The sequence below is a fragment of the Chaetura pelagica genome, unplaced genomic scaffold, assembly GCF_000747805.2.
Source record: "Chaetura pelagica isolate M959 unplaced genomic scaffold, ChaPel_1.0 scaffold76, whole genome shotgun sequence".
Lineage (NCBI taxonomy): Eukaryota > Metazoa > Chordata > Aves > Apodiformes > Apodidae > Chaetura > Chaetura pelagica.
This window is the reverse complement of record NW_009970723.1, coordinates 7,493,999-7,510,714: the sequence shown is the minus strand read 5'-3', so window position 1 is coordinate 7,510,714 and position 16,716 is coordinate 7,493,999. Positions and strand designations below refer to the sequence as shown.

At 38.9% G+C, this 16,716-nt stretch overlaps 1 protein-coding gene across 1 annotated transcript in view; it reads left to right on the top strand.

Moving 5' to 3' along the window:
* Positions 1 to 2,273: 2,273 nt before the first annotated feature.
* The window catches only part of RAD54B (RAD54 homolog B (S. cerevisiae)), a 58,540-nt gene continuing 44,097 nt past the window's right edge, over positions 2,274 to 16,716 (top strand). Inside the window, exons 1-2 of the mRNA XM_010006433.1 lie at positions 2,274 to 2,399; positions 2,783 to 2,957. Of these exons, the coding sequence (XP_010004735.1) occupies positions 2,274 to 2,399; positions 2,783 to 2,957 (301 nt within the window). The remainder of the gene's footprint in view (positions 2,400 to 2,782; positions 2,958 to 16,716) is intronic.

The window sequence follows — 16,716 nt, the reverse complement described above, 5'->3', positions numbered from 1 at the left end:
AATGTCCCCTCAGCAAGTTTGCTGATGACACTAAGCTGGGAGGAGTGGCTGACACACCAGAAGCTGTGCTGCCATTCAGAGAGACTTAGATAGACTGGAGAGTTGGGCTGGGGTGCGGCTTGAGTGGCTGAGGTGGGGTCTGAGGGCCGGAGGTGCGGCCTGAGGGGCTAATGTTTACAAATATCTGAAGAGGGTGTGTCAAGAAGAGTGGGCTAGTCTCTTTTCAGTGGTGCCCTGTGATAGGATGAGGGGCATCAGACAAAAACTGGAACACAGGCAGTTCCATCTAAACACGAGGAAAAGCTGCTTTACTGTAAGGGTTATGGAGCATTGTGCAGAGAGGTTGTGGAGTCTTCTTCTGTGGAGACTTTCAAGATCTGTCTGGACGTGTTTCTGTGTGACTTGCCCTATGTGATCCTGCTCTGGAGGGGGAGTTGGACTCTATAAAATCTCCAGAGGTCCCTTCTAGTTTCTACCATTTTATGAATCTGTGAAATTTCTTACTCATTTGCAAATCTCCTAACGAGTCTGTGTTTTGTGGATTAAGGCCAAATGACAGTGCAAAGTCCAAATGAATTTGGAAACCAAAACATTTTAATCACAGGTACATGCAATTTATGCAGTGCACAACTCGCTTGTTCCACAGGAAATGGGACAAGCTCCAGAAGTGAAGTGGGAAGGTTTGTGTAGCTGTTCAGCCATGCTATGCATAGTCCTCATGTATGAGTCGTGAGGTGTCCTGGGTTACCTTCCCAAGTGTGACCACGCATTCTAGGACTTGATAGACAACTTGTTCAGATTTGCGTTGCACCTGAAGCTGGCTGTGGTCAGTGCTGGCACTCTCAGTCTGCTCCTCTGGAAGGTTCTTGACACCTTAGCAGCCTTCACTGTGTGTTTATCAGTAGTTTACACTAGAGGTACTCCAAACTACTCCCTTGTTGCATAGGTTAACTGAAGTTCATATGCTAATGCTGTTGTCAAGTAGGCCTAACCTACGTGAACTGCTGTTGACACAGCCAGAGACCTCTTTCCTTGTATTTTTAGTAACAGCTGCAATGGAAGTGACAACAGTTCAGGCCATTTTGCCACTAAGGTTTCTGCTTAGTAACAGCATCATATATATGCTAATTTTCCTGATACGAAGGAGGTGGCACTACTCATGTTAGCATCTGCATGTTTGCAACATGTTTTGACGGTGCTCTCTTATTACTGTGCAAACCTTGCATAGAAAGATTGTCGTGCCATAGTAAGCCACTGGAGTGCAGAGTAGCGTCAAAAAAAGTGCAGACATACACTGCCTGTTCCAACAGGATGCAAACATGCTTTCAAGATGGTAGAGAGGTTTGAGTGTGTAATCCATACTATGGTTTACTTTTACTTAATGGAGGTGACAAATTAAAATAAACTGCCCATGTATTAATGGAGAATGAAACCAAATTACGTTCCATAAATTGCTGCACCTGCTTGTCTTCATTGTTCCAGTTGCTGGGTTATTCTACTGGAATTTTCAACTACTGTGAAGTATCAAGATAATAACTTGTTATTGTAGCTGTTATAGCTATGCCTTGTCATATTAACATTGGGGTAGGTTTGGTTTTGTCCTGAGGTTGTTTAGAGGAATAATGGTCTTATATTTTGAGGGAAAATCTGTAATACATTCCTTCTACTGTTGAAGTAGACATAACGTGGAGTGATAATCTCTACTGTAATTTATTGATAATATTCTGTTGACTTCTAACCTTATTATAAACGGAATGACCAAAATTATTGACTATTAAATATATATATAATTGACTATTTAATGCAAAATACCAATATACCTTCAGCCTTCATTGTTCATTATGCACTAATAATGTTTTTGAAAGGGATGTGTTTTTAGAATAGTCAGTTCTGTTTCAAATTGTCTTTCTTTTTATAAACTGGTGTAGCTTTGTTAAGCAGCCCCAAATTGTACATCTCCAGAGCACTTCTTGCTATCGAGAACTGTTATTGGCTTTTCAAATGAAAAAGAAAACATTGAACTGCAGAATTTGCTCTAGTCTGAGTACTTAGACAATGCGTTGCAACAATACTTTTTCTTAAGTTGTATTATGTATTATTCTTGTGAATTAAGATTGTTATTTGAAATGGTTTATAGTTTTTCAATCTTTTTTTTAATGCTGTTTCTCTTGTTATCTATGGTTATATTTTTCTATGTAAAGCCTATTCTAATTACAGTTGTTTTTATCTGCATCTTTCCTTCATCTTCACTTTCCAGAGCGGTACAACTAAATATGAGGCGATCAGCAGCTCCAAGTCAAGTGTTAGGAAATGTAGCCAAAAAGTCAAGGTTTATACCACCAGGAAAAAGTCTCAAGAATGAAACTAAAGAGATGGACCAAGAAAAGAAATTAAAGGAGGTAAACTGAATAGTGCAATAAAAAGTATATTTGTTTGTACAGTATTGTTACTAAAACATACCATCTGAGCTTCCCACAATCTCTGCTTGAATAATCAGTCTGTTCAGAATAGATGTTGATACCTTTGCTCTTACTGAATTTGATCTTGCTTCTCAAGTGGATTTCTTCCACACTGTCAAGTGGATGCAGAAAAGTGTTTTTCAAATAAATAAAAGTAATCATTATTGAGCCTAAATATATTTGTGTATGGATGTATATATTTATGTGGATAATTTAATAATAAGGATTATAATCTCTTTGAGTTCCCTTCTTGTTTCTCTTCTCTCCATTTCTCTTCAACTGCACAAAGGAAATACTACTGTGAACTTGTTTGTCTTTTGCAGATAGATGAGAAAGAGGGAGGTGCTTTATTGCTTTCTAAAATCTATGTGCAGAATCAAAACGCAAATTTCACACACTCTGTGGAGTCAACTGGAAAAGTAAAGACTACAAAACCATGCTTCAGCATAAATAAGTGTAGCAAGGTGGAAATGAAAACATTCAGTACACCCAAAGCTGGTAAGATGTTCTTTCTTATTTACTGCTGTGTATCATGAGAGAATGTTAAAGGTTCTGAATGATAGACTACTTATTAAACTTTTATGAAATAATAATGTAAGAGTCATGCTGTGGTGGCATTAATTGGTGTTCTACTGGGTAGAGAGTGAGAGAAGCAAACACTAAGTGTTTGGGTTTTTTTAAATAGAAAATGAAAAAGTTGATGTTTTAGAAGCCAGTTGGTAGTGCTGCTCTTCTAGTGTGTGTCTTCTATTACAGTCAACTCACTTGAATCTAAAGATGAAAGTCAGAATACCCTGAATAGTGGAAAAGTGGTGTAATTTGGAGACATTGTTGGTCTCATGCAGAGAAAGCTAACTGTTCTGAGTGGATTTCTGTTTTTCAGAATTCATGAGGGTTTCTTCTGTGCAAGATCTGAGCTGTTTTCTTCAGTTTCTCCAGTGGGCAGTCAAGGTTTAAGCATGGGATTCTAACTCTAATGTAGCAGCATGTGTGTGCACTTGTGCATTTGTTACCCTGGTCAAGAATATTACTCTGAAAAGCTATGTAGTAAATGTCACGACCTAGGTAGTGCAACCCAGGGAGATTCAGATTGGACCCTCTTGCTTTCTAAACTCCACTTCTCAGAGAGGAGCTCAGATGTAGCTCAATCCAACCTTTATCTCAGACCTAGCCCTTCCAGGGAGAGTGTTTAAAATGTCACTGTTCGAGGAAATGCTCAACTGTCCGATACCCCTTGATCAGATTAAGGTGAAACGACACTCAAGGTCTGTATTTGAGTTAAGTTCAATTAAAATTATACTTCAATTATTGTCTTAGGCTGCATGATCATAAAGGCTGGTGTTTAGATCACAAGAGTACAATACACATATATTTAAGCTGCACAACCTGAGAAAAAGATCATGGTAGGCCTTGCGTTACTTAATGTTTTTGGGAAGGAGAGAGAGAGTTGCTGGATTTCACTCCCAGAAAATGGTGGTTGACTGGTTTCTGTGATAGCCCTGAGAGGATGCTGCCACTATGTTTTGTGACCCCGAGTATATGCACTCTGTTTGACAGAGCTAATGTGGGAAAAATTAGCCTCCTTGTATGTCTTAAAGCCTTCTGGTCTTTTGTGTTTATCTGCTGCATGCTGTAACTTTCAGCTCTTCTGATGAAGCTCATACTTGCAGAAAATTTTCATTGTGCAGGGGACAAGTTGTTTCAGTGGTCCTGCTTCCCTACAGGTACATCTGCACAAATTTGTCTGCTGGTTCTGTGTAGCAGCGACGCGGTCTGCATTTAATAACCCAGGAAGGTTAGAACTGGAGCCCCTTGCTTTCTAAGCTCCTGCTGCAATAGAGTAGCCTGGGTGCCGCTGGATGCAGTCCTGCACGTGTCACAACAGCCCAGGGAGATGAGGACTGAATCCCCTTGCTTTCTAAGCTTCCTTCAGAGAGGAGCCGAGGTGCCACTGGGCTCAAAATCCTTCTCTCAGACTTGGTCTTTTCCCAGAGAGAGTTAATGTATGATGATCTGAGTAACAGCTCGACTGTCCAATACCCCTCAATCAGCTTAAGGTGCAGTTACACACAAGGTCTGCTTATAACAAATAACACATTTATTACACTAGTAGTATAATACTGAACAACTTAAACAAAACCACCTGTATATATATATTAAGTAAGGAAAAGGGGATGAGAAGAAAAAGGTGGGGGGGGGGAAGAGAGAAATAAAGAGAGATGACGAGGACAGGAAAATCACCAGTCCTGGATCCGGTGTCGTTGATCCAACCAATGGGGGAGGGTCGGTGTCAGTGGTCAGTGTTGATGGAACTCCCAAAAGCCCACCATTGCAGCCCCCTATTTTATAGGCCTGGAAACTAGATTTTCATGAGTACGTGTGATTGAGCCATACATGTGTGAGCAGCTGGGGTGGACCTGCCCCCTTCGCCCCTCTGATCACTGTCTTATCTCAATCGTTGTCATTACCTCATCTATGCAGGCACAAGGCCTATGCAGGCCATTACTGCAGTCTCCATCCTTCCAGGCAGGCCTTTTGGGATGCATATGAACAGAGGCTACAACTGGTTTCGATACCATTTCCCGAAGTAGGTCCGGAGGGCTGGTCCCTCACAAGCAGTGCACTTGAAAGGTAACTAGTGGATTTACTTCCAAAATAATTTGGGATATCAGCAGTCTTTCCCCCCAAAAATGTTGCGAAGTGGAAAAGATACAAAAAGCTTTTTCCATATAATAAATTCTGGCTGCACCTTTTCTCTGTGATGACTAGTAAAATAACCAAAAAGTTGTGGTGTGATGCTGAGTGAGTTGTTTCTTTTCATGTTGTGCCTCTACCTTTTTGAGCCTCTAAACAAGCTTTTTGGTGCCAAAGCCTTTCTATGCCTGTAGAATGGGGCTAACCCTACAAGTCTTTGTAAAGCTGAAATTAAAATAAGGATATCTATTTTTAATATTAGTTGTAGACATCAGGTTCACTAGTGGTGCAAGCACTGTGCTATGAAAACAATCGTGCATTGAGGCTCTGTTAAATCTTATGTAATAGATTTTCCAACACAGCTTCTGCCCTTTATGTAATTTTTGTCTGCTATTTGTTACAGCTAGTGTAGCAATTAGGTAGATTGTGTAAACCATATCTTACTTTGTAGTGTGAAATGAAATTGTTTGGTCAGAGCTGGTTTTGATACGAAACTCAGAAGTAATGGAAACCAGTTGTGAAAGCCAGAGTAAGTTTTGGCTTTTCATTATTATTTATACTATTAATATTGTAATGGAATTATATCTGACTGCCAGTCTCTGCAGCCAAAGAAGGCTTCTCTGTTAAAGGGGCATTATAATAACTTCAATATTGAAAAAGTCTGTGTGTATGCATTATTTTGGTTTATTGTGTCCATGTTATTTAATGCAGATGATAAATGGTGTTAGCTTTGTATCATGCTCAAAGCTGCTGTGTTTGGGTTTCCAGTGCAGCAGTAGAATGTATAAATAAATACCTTAGTTTCCATTCAAATTCTCTGGAAACACCTGTGGACCACTGGACAACTGTGCTGTTCATAGAGCTAATCTTTCTGAAACCCAGCCCTGAAAATGCTGTGCATTCTTTCAAAAGAACTTATCTGACACATGGTGTTCATTTCCTGGAGCAGACAAGTAAGGATTTGATTAGATAGCATCAATCTAAAAAAAAAAAAAGTATATTTGGCTTAATACTTGTTTTTCTAGGCTTCTTTTCAAAAGAAACATTTTCCTAAAATTTCACTAATAAAAGTAAAGTGTAAGGGACTCTGAAATTCTGTAAGATGAGATATTTCTAAAGATGTTTCAGTGAGATTGTATCAACTGTTGTTGAGTGAAACCAACCTTTGTGTTGTAATTTTAAGAGACTTTGAACTGTCAGATATTGAGCATGCTGTTCAACAAGCAGTTTAATAATAGTGATTATGAGTTGTGAATACTGGAAAGAGATGTATTTCCATAAGTACATATTTGTAGGAAAATCAGCTTTACTACTGCTTTATGAGTCAGTGTTTGCCTGTTTTTAGGAGGCAAAAGCATGGCAGTCTCTTTGGTACCTTGGTTTTGTATTTAGAATACAGTACTTGTTGACACTGGCAACGGATATGTGGAAGGGAGGTAAAACACTAATGACAATTCAAATAATTTTTCTCACATGCCTCCAGAGAATTTTATCAGATAAGTCTATATGCTCTTTAAAACTGAGTTACTTCAACATTCCTAAACTATTTAACAGTAATTGAAAACAAAATCATAAATGTGTTTGGAAGGATTTTATTGCAGCTCTTAAAAGTGTCTGGTTTCTACTTGTTCCCATTACGTTCTGAGGACCTACAAACAATAACAAAAAATACAAGTAATTTTAATTTGAAGAAACCATGGGAAGGCAGATCTCTGAACTCTATTTAGTATTTCCTTAGTGTTGCTAGTGTAAGCAGGCTTGGCAGAGCTGAGGTTTTTTGCCTGCATTGCCTTCTTCAACTTAACATTTTTAATATTTATAATTTTATTTATATAAAATGTACATAACAAATGTAATTAATGCTTGTTATATGAGTTTACAGCTTGCTGATGTATTGTAATATAGGAGAGTGTTTTTCCTTTGGGCTTACTAGATCATGAGTGGAAATTAATAGCTCTTCCACCTGCATACTTAGACTCAACATTTCATTGTTTGTACCTGATGTAGGTGAACAGAAAAGCTGGATATAGTTTTATTTTGATACAGTTCATCTTCTGTGTTTTTGGTTCAGGAGTACTTTGTCTTTCATCCATCACTAACATCTGTTAATGCATCCTCCAAGAGGAACTTTGTCAGAACTCAAATACTATCTTTGAGCTAACAATGAAGACAGATTGTAACTGTATTTCATAACAGAGTTCATGTGTTAGTTTTTAATGTTTTTCATGTCTATGATATTAACTGTATTATTTGCATATAGTTTTGAATGCATTTTCTTTTATTTGGAATGTTAATGCTTACTCTGTACATTGGTCTATAAGGTTTAGACTCTGCTCATTTAAGTCAGTTTTGTTTTCATAATAGGGATGTTTTTTGGCTCCTTCAGCTTTTTAGAACATTGTCACAAGTTAGTCCAGATATCTTCTGCCACTTGATACTAGTAAAAACTCTCTTAACCAGTTAATTTGTATATTACAAGAGAAAATCCACTTTTCATTTAGTTACGACAGTACCAATCAATGGCCTATCACTTTTAATCAGAGGATTAAAAAATGTTATTTTCAGGATTTGTCATGTTGTCCAATTTCAGTCTGACTGCCTATTTTTGGTTTCTGTATAACACAACTGAAAACATTCAGGCTTTTCATAAATGAAATTTATTATTGCATTCATTTCTATTACTGCACTTCACAGATTGAATCGGAAAAGATATTCCAGTCGGGAGTATTTTTACCGTCTGTCTATTTTAGTGGTGGAGCTGCATGTATAGCTGCACTTCAGTGGGCCCCTCAAATGTTTTTCTGAACAGCTGGTAAAGCAGTTAAGTCTTTGGGTAAAAAGATACTGAATAAACATCTGCAGCTCTTAATAATTACCAAGTACACCTTACTGGAAGCCTGAGTGCAAATAATTTATTAGTGCATTGTTTGCTAGATAGATTTTACAAGTTTGTAAATTTTGTTGTAATTTCTTATTCAAAATAGTATCAAATTACTTTGCTAGCTCTTTGTGATTTAAACTGACCTGTCTCCCTGCAGTGCTATAGACAGAGCAGTCTATAATCACTAATAGACATATGAATAGAGGAGCTGTTTCTAAATTCAGGATAGTTTCTTTACTGCTTAGGTGTCATCCATACCTGTTTGATCAGCTAATCTCAAGAGTTGGGATGGGTTAAGAAAAACAGATTAATGTAAACGTATCAGAAGAGAAATTGTCTGTAACTCTCATCTGACACTGGTTCCCGAGTTGTACCTTTACAAAACAACCAAGGTTGCATAAATGCAGATTGTCACCTATTGGCCCAGTATCCCACTGTACAGCAGTTGATAGGTTGCAGGTAGACTTCTCACTGAGATTTATGTGATTATTTAGTCTTAGATGGCTTGTGTTTTTCTGGTCTGCAGCTTTGGCACTCTGGCATCTCCTGAGGACCACACCATTTGCTTGGTGCTGTTCCTTGGGATGTGAGATACTCTACTCTGCTGCTGGCATAAGACCTTCCCTAGTGTTTCCCCAGCTGATTATGAACACTCAGTTTTCCCCTTGGCTGTGGTCATTCCTTGTTTACAGTTATGCATGGAGATAGTATGATAGCAAAGCAGGGAACAGCATTTTAGCAAAGTAACTTTACTACTGTAATCTTAAAGTGTTCAAAGCTCTCAGGACTTAAAGGAAAAAAAAAAGAAAAGCTGAGAGGTTCTATAGTCTGACATTGCTTGTTCTCATGACTCTTCAGTATTTTTTGGGGTTTGTTTGGGTTTTTTTGCCTTCTTCCTATAGATTCATCCCCTTCTGTGTCATAGTGACCAGAACTACATATTGAGCAGTACGCTGTCCTCAGGGGCATCAGTTTCTTTGCACAGAAGCACCAAAATGCAGCAGCCATGAATTCCCTACTACTTTAATGTCTATCAGTGGAGAAACCATTATTGCATTGTGGCAATAGATAACGTGCAGTCAGTCGCTATAGACTGAAAGCAAGCAAAAGAATATAGTGTGCTCAGGTAATACAGTAGCCTGCTGAAGAAGTTCACATTCCTGACCAGTGTTACTCATCTTGAATTTGAGCTGCCCACCAGCTCAGTGGTAAAATATGCTGTGGTAGTAGAATCATCAACTAAGAGCAAGATGGGAAGAAGGAACTTAGACCAGTTGTACCACCGAAGGCAACGTATTGTATAATATTCAGAGACTGCAAAGCTGCTTTCCTGGACAAGGCAGCCATCTGCAATGCAGTATAGTAGGCTCCTGTAAAACAAATCCAGACTTGTGTAATTCTAGTGTGATATTTCCCCAGTTAGTACCGCATAATTTATAATTTGATGTGATCATATCTTGCTGTCATGTGAATAACTAGGCCTTATGTAATGACAGATGATATAACCAGGATATTCACACATTTGAGAAAAGAGCAGTGAATTGACAGTGAAATATACTTTTCATTTGCTATACTTAAGTGTGCTCTGATAAGTGTATTTGAACTAATAGAGACAATGAAAGACAAGGGAAGGAAACCAGAAATCAGAAGGGTATTACATGGTCAGAAAATTAAGAAAAACAGATGTTAGGTATTAAACATTTTCCAAAAAGTTGGAGGGATTAAAGAGAAAGTTTTGCAGTAGTGATTTACCCATTGAATAGAACTGTCATTTTTTTCTTTACAATGAACAAATACAAATTGTTATGGTCTTTATTTTTGAGTAGTGATATATCCACTATTGAAGAGAGCTGTGCTGCATGTAAAGATCGTATTTTATGTTTTTTTTCTGTAACTTGCTAAGTTACTGAAAATTAAAATTTGCAAACAAGGAGAAAAAGATTTAAATAGAGTCTCTGTCTCAGAGACAGAGACCTAATTTTAAAACTGCAGGTATGAAGCAAACTCCCATTTTCAAGAGGCAGCAAGGGATGTACTGGGAAATGAACTTACTATCCCAATATAGTTATAATTTAGCTTGTGGGAGTTGCATGCAAACACATGGCATATTGTCTCTAATATACAGAAAATGAAATTAGCTAATGCCATAACTTTAAAAATGAGGAACATAGGAATTACTCTGTATAGAGATTATTTTCAAAGATTCAGGTTTAGCAGTAATAATTCTTTCAGATTCCTCATTAGTTCTGAGGGAATTTGTACACATTGTTTCTTATTTTTGACTGTCAAAATTTATTATCAGACTCTGTGTGTGTAAGGAGTGAAGATGGAAAAAAGATAAATACATGGGTGTACTAAATTTCTCATGTTTTTCTGCTCTCCCACCCTAGTCCTAGTTTGGGGTGTGGGGATTGGTTGTGGGGTTTTTTTTTTCTCCCCCAGCTCTCCTGTCTCAAATAGATGTGAAAGTGCAATTAAAGGAAGAGGGGGAGAATGTAGCTATCAGGGTTTTCTGAGCTGTCATGAATATTATTATAGACTTGGCCTGGGTCCCTTCAAAGATAGTTGCCAAATCTTTCTGTGGCAATGCTCACTATTTGGATCCCCTTTATTGCCATGCCAGCATAACTAGAATTCAGTCCCAGCTTTTGGCTTTGGGCCTTAAGTTTTTCTCTGAAACAGAAGCTTTGTCAAAATACGACTTTCCAAAAATCAACAAGATAGTGATAAGATAAGATTATCTCACTAGCTCAAAGTATTGACTGAGCAAAATGAGAAGAATGGAGAAAGCTGTTCCTATATCAAATGCAGGGAATAGTGCCTGGGGAATTATTTTGAGCTTAGTATTTAAAAGCATAATCTCAAAAATTTTCATCTCTCTATGAAAAGATGGGAGAATTGCAGAAACTGTCTTTCTTACACTGTTTCATTTTCTAGAGGCTATCTTGCTAATGGATGTTTAACAATTGAAGAAAAAGATCCTGAGAAAGTTATACTTTCAGATCTTTCTGTATTTCTTAGCTTCTTCTGATCAGTCTTTAACAAGCTTTTTGGATGAAAAGATATACAAGCACGTATTAAGAACTGGACACACTTCTGAACTTGCAAAGAATAATGGTGCTTTTAGGGGTTTTTTTTAAGTATATGACTTCTAATACAAACAGCTAACTCATGCTGCTGTGTAGTCACTTAGTATTATCATTTAGAGTCCTGTACCTGCAAACAAAACTTAGTCTGAAGGATGGTTACAGATAGATTTGAATGTGTGGGCCCTGGAATGTCAGACTGAGATGAAGCTAATTTCTTTAAAATATGGCATTAGGTGGATTTTAATTGTCTGATTTGAGTATTTCTCTTGTCAGTGGGTAAATGTTGAGAGAATGCCTTACATTAGCAACGGGGACAGAAGTGTACTTCCAAGCTTTTATGCTTGGAATTTTAGGAGCTGATAGGAGCTCTGCAATAGGCCATGTGTAATTCAGGGTAGCTTCAATGAGTGGTTGAAAGGTAATAATTACATCCTTAATTTATGTGTTTTCTGTGCTTGTCCTGAGATACATGCAGCCTTGTTCTTGCAGCAGTTGCAAGAACTGTTAAATGTTGTAAGTTAATATGTGCTAGAAGGTGATAGCAGAAACAGATGCAGAAAATAAGAGGTAAAGCTTCCTCTTATCCTCCCTGCCCCCAGAGCAGGACAGAAATTTAGGAATGTTTAGAACTAACTGTGCAGTAGAAAGGAAAGGGGTGGTCTGAGAGATTCAGGGTACAGCAAGGGTAAGAACAAGAAGGTGCAATATTGATGGTTAAAGTGTTCATGAAGACAAGAAAAAAGATCAAGGAACACTAATGATCTAAAAGTATTTTTAAAAGTCTGGAGAGAATGTATTTTAGAACTGTAACTTCCAGGTGAAGTTGTCTTGCAACTTTTGGCTCACAAAGCTTTGTCATCCTCAACCCCCTCCATAATTAATGCCTGCAACCCTTAATTTTGGAGATTACCCAAGAGACTGTCCCTATGAGAGAGAGACCTTTGGAGTTGAAAACTTTCTCACCCACCCTGTGCTGCAGGAGACTCTTAAGACAGGCAGATCAAATGACTTGGCACTGTCTTGCTGTCAAGAGGACTATATGATGACCTAATGGAACTTTTGCAACCCTTACTACTACTGATAGACACTCTCAAGTCATCTTGTGCAGTTGCCAAATTCATTTGCAAGAGTGAGCAACTGTCTCAATACTTGCCAAATGTTTCTGCTGCCAGTATACCCCGGTATATTCACTGATGTGTAACATTGCCCATCCTGGCTGCTGAATCTTCTTACAGTTTCTCGTAAGCACAGGGCTATCAGGGTTTCACTTCAGCTTCAATTCAAATCTTGCAATCATTCTCTTGTTCTTAGGATTTTCAAGCTCCTAGGTGATTGTAAATGCTAAATGCAGGTTTCTGCAGAGCTAGTTTGCTTGCACATTATTTAATAAGAACTGATGTCCTTCAGACTTACTCTGGGGCTACTGCTTTGTGGGCAGAGCACCTTCAGAGAGTTTAGCAATATTTTATCTGTTGATTTTATACTTTTTTGCACTGGAAGTTTCCAGCCGGAATCACTTAAGTTGGTGTAGTTCCTTTAAAAATTCAAGTATGCTGTCTGAACCAAATTATGTCTTTCAAGGCTTGTTCTTATGGCATCTGTAATTCTCTCAGACGTGTTTAGTCTTTGAATCACATACCTTATAGTGATTTTATTTTTCCTTCTTTTTGAAGTCTGTTATGGAGAGATTCTTCCTCAGTTCTGTGTGACAAAGAATCCTTCTCCCTCCATTCAAGGTGCTTCCTTGATTTAAGACATTCTCCTTTACAGCGTGTTCTGTCTCATAATGTACCTAAATTTATATGTGCCACTTGATGTAGTTAATGACCATGACACAAATCTGTCACTTGTAAAATTTGCACCCCTTGAGCTTTTTCAGTAATTCCATCATTTGGTTACTTTAATCCCTGACCGTATGGTAGCTGTGATGCATTCATCTCAGTAGCTCTCTAGGATGTGCTATTTGTATATTTTTTTTCATTAATTCTAGATTTTTCCACAGCAAAAACCTGAACCTGTTACCCATAGTTTTGAGTCTTATTTCCCAACTGTTGAAGTTCTCCAACCTTAGCAAGAAGCTGTTGCTTGGTTTTTGAATAATAATGCTAATTTTGGTTTCCCTGGAAAAACACTCTGATCAGCTCTCTCAGCATCCATTTTCATGCACTTCCAAATATGAAGATTTGATCCATTTGAAAATTTAAATTGGGAAGCATCTGGGTTTTCTTTAAAGGGAAGAATCAAATTTAAAAAATGCTGAATCCAAGACTTTTTTTTTTTTCAGACTTCTGAGTAGATTAGTGGATTCCACATTGAAAATATGAAGGAAAAACAAGCTATACTTTGCACATAGGATTAAAACAGGAGGTATAAAAGGCAGTGATGTGATGGGTGCATATATGTGGCTATTTTCTTCAGCAGTCACCAGAATTTCCTCTCCGCCACCTGTGGTTTGCTGACCCCTCAGTTACGCAAACACAATTTTTTGTAGGGTGCATTGCAAACCACTTTCCTAAAATAATCCAGATAGCATCTGAAGAAGCTTTTTCAATGCATTTTGTGCAAGTTACTTGTCCCATGGCATGCTGGATCGGGGAACTGCTGGTGGTTAACCCAACTCAGAAAAGATTAATTTGCAGACAAATCAGTTCCCTGATCTGACTTGCTCAGAAGATTTGTGAGTGTTCATATCAGTGCAGTGAAAGGGTAGGAACATGACATGGTTGAGGGCAGGCAGAAGTTTCTGGTTTGGCAATATCCCACATTTATGTTGATTTAAACCAATTATTAAACTCTGCTTGCCAAAAAAAAAAAAATAATAATAAAAAAAATTGGTTAGTCTGTATCATCTCCCTGAACTGGCTGTGCACTGTGTTGCATAAGTGATAGTGTTGGAGGAGGCTGTAGGATGAAGGGTGGCCTGCATTTCTTTTTTTGTAATTGTCTTGGAACTATACCTATTGTTTTATCTTAAAGAAGTCTATACATAACATTAGTTTCCAGGCATCTTACCTTCTGTGATTTCTCATCCAAGTGCTGATATGACCTTAAGCTGATGAGCAGAGCTATTTTAAAAAAGGGGAAAAAAGGAAGGAAAAAAATCTTGGTTGGCAGCCAGCTTTTTTTTACAAGGGTTATTTTACACTCCTGCAGAACAATATGTAATTCAGACTGGTTCCTTCAGGCACTTGCTCAAAAGAGATCTTTGTAGCAGTATTTTGGTATAATTGCATTAGTGTGGAAACTTGGTCTCTCTAGCAACAGTAAGCAGTGAGATGGTAAAGTAATAATATAAGTTTAAATACATCTACATTAGCAGTTGCTGCATCTGCTGGCCCAGTATAGAGGAGACTGCTGTAGCTCCTTGTGGCCAAATCCAACGCACAGTGAGGCTTAGGATGTATTCCCAAGAGGCACATGTACACAGTATATGTACATATACAGCCAGCCATACAAAAAACACAGCACTCATGCAAACACCAGCAGTGTCAATGGCCTCATCCTTTCCCTTCACTGGCTAACTGGGATGAAAGCCTGTTTGTGGAAAATGCATACATAGACAATATGGATCCCTCTGTCAAGTGGCCTTACACTTTTACTCTGCTCAGTAGCCTGGTTCCTGGATCCTCTAGTCTCTCAGTTGCCTCACAAACCTGCACTGAGCTTCTCTGGCAGCTGGTCCAGATTTATGACCTTACCAGTGGCAAGTCCCTAGGTGTCCTGATCCCTCCAGTAGCCAAATCTCAGACCTGCTGGTCTTTCCAGTATCTGACCCAGACTCTGGCTAGTCTGGCTTGGTGTTTCCCAGCGATCACACGCTGACGTGTACCCAAGCAGCATAAGTACAGGCTCTGGCCTCTCTGCTTGCTGACACCCCAAGTGCCTGGGTCCCTGTGACCTGTGGCACAACTCCAGCTGCTGGCATGTATGCTTTCATGCACAGTTATGCACACAGAGGAGAGATTCCCCTCACCCAGGAAAATAGTTACAAGTGTAGTTTAACAAGAAGCTAGGAGAAACGGCAGTGATCAAGCATGGGGCGTGGCTGGACAACTGTACTGAGCAGCCACCTGTTTACATGCATCTGGCCCCTTTTATCCCTTTTTTTTCCTCTGTATTTTCCTATGCTTGTTCTGTCCCAAGCGACTTTCATCTCTTTCTTGCCTTTGATTCTTCCTCTAAATATCCTGTACCATGCCTTCTACAATCCCAAAGTACTGTTCCTGGCATCTTGTGAGTCCCATACCCAGTGGGCAATAACCCCCTCCTTCAGTCTGCAGGGTGGTCTAGAGAGAGCCTCTCCTGTGGACTTGTCTGCTTGGGTCTTACCCCCAGCCCACTGGGCTGCTCGTGTTTCTGACAACCCTTGGAGCAGCCGGACCCAGGGCTCAGTTTCTTTCATTCGGGGTATTGGAGTTCCTCTGTCTGACACTGTTAATCGGTGCTTCTTTGTGTCTGTGGGGAGGAGCCTTCAGTCACACAACCTAACAGTGACTTCTTTCTTTTTGTCAGTGAAAAGTCAAGAGACTGGGCACTGCACAACTGCTTTAACATCAGAGGGTAAAATGTAGGCTCATCTGTAACTCAGTGCTGATACTGCTGGCAGCCTAAGCTATCTGAGGCGTATTTGGTGGTTTTTGTTTGTTTGTTTGTTTTGACAGAATGAAGAGTAATCAAGTGCATCAATTTAAAAAACCAAAATGACCACCAGTTTTCTAGTCTGAATGTTAGTAAAGAGCAAAGTGTGGGGAAATAGGGAAGGACTAGGTGTTTAAAAGTGATTGGTTTTCATACTGTGCTTCTGAGTATTTTGTTTCTCAAATTTTAGTGTAATGAGCTTCAGACTGTGAAATGCTTTACTTAATCTTGGTCTGAAAGCAATTCCAGCGAAGTGGACTGGTTGCAATCTTGCTCGGTGGTAGGGACAAGCCGAGTCTCAGAAATGGTTCTGAACATGTTCATTATTCTAAATGCTAATTCATTTTTAGCAGTTAAAAGTCTCCCTTTGTTTAGTTTGAAATTCTTGTTTTGAATGCGGCTTATGTCTGATTTGTGTTTTGTTTTGTTTTTTTATTCCCTTGGAGCAAACAAGTTTATACCTAGATCTTTATAGCCTTAGGATATTTCAAACTATAATTAGACTTCTCTTCACCCCCCTTTCAAGGCTCCCTTGTTTTCAAGGCTGAACATGTTAAGCTTGAGAGGCAGTTGCCACTATCTCAAATGGTGCTTGTTTCCACCCTCTGGACTCTTTTCAGTCGTGTACGTCATTTTTTAAACTTAAGTCTTTGCTTCTTGTATTTTGCAAGCACCTTTCCTTACGTCCGCAGGTTTTTCTCTTTCTGATTTGTTGATTTAGTTTAGACCACAGAAATTTAGAGCCCTGCGGACATTTTTATGTGAAGACTCTGTTTAAGGTGATACACGTTTTCGAGCAAGCAGAAACACACACACACATCTCGTTAATGAAATCAGATTTCTGTGCCGAAAGAAAGCCTGGAAGTACTATGATAAGTAGGTTGTTTCCTGGTGGATGTTGTTGAAATCCCGGTATGCACAGGCTATAACGCAGTCGGTGCCTGCCTGCAGCCGT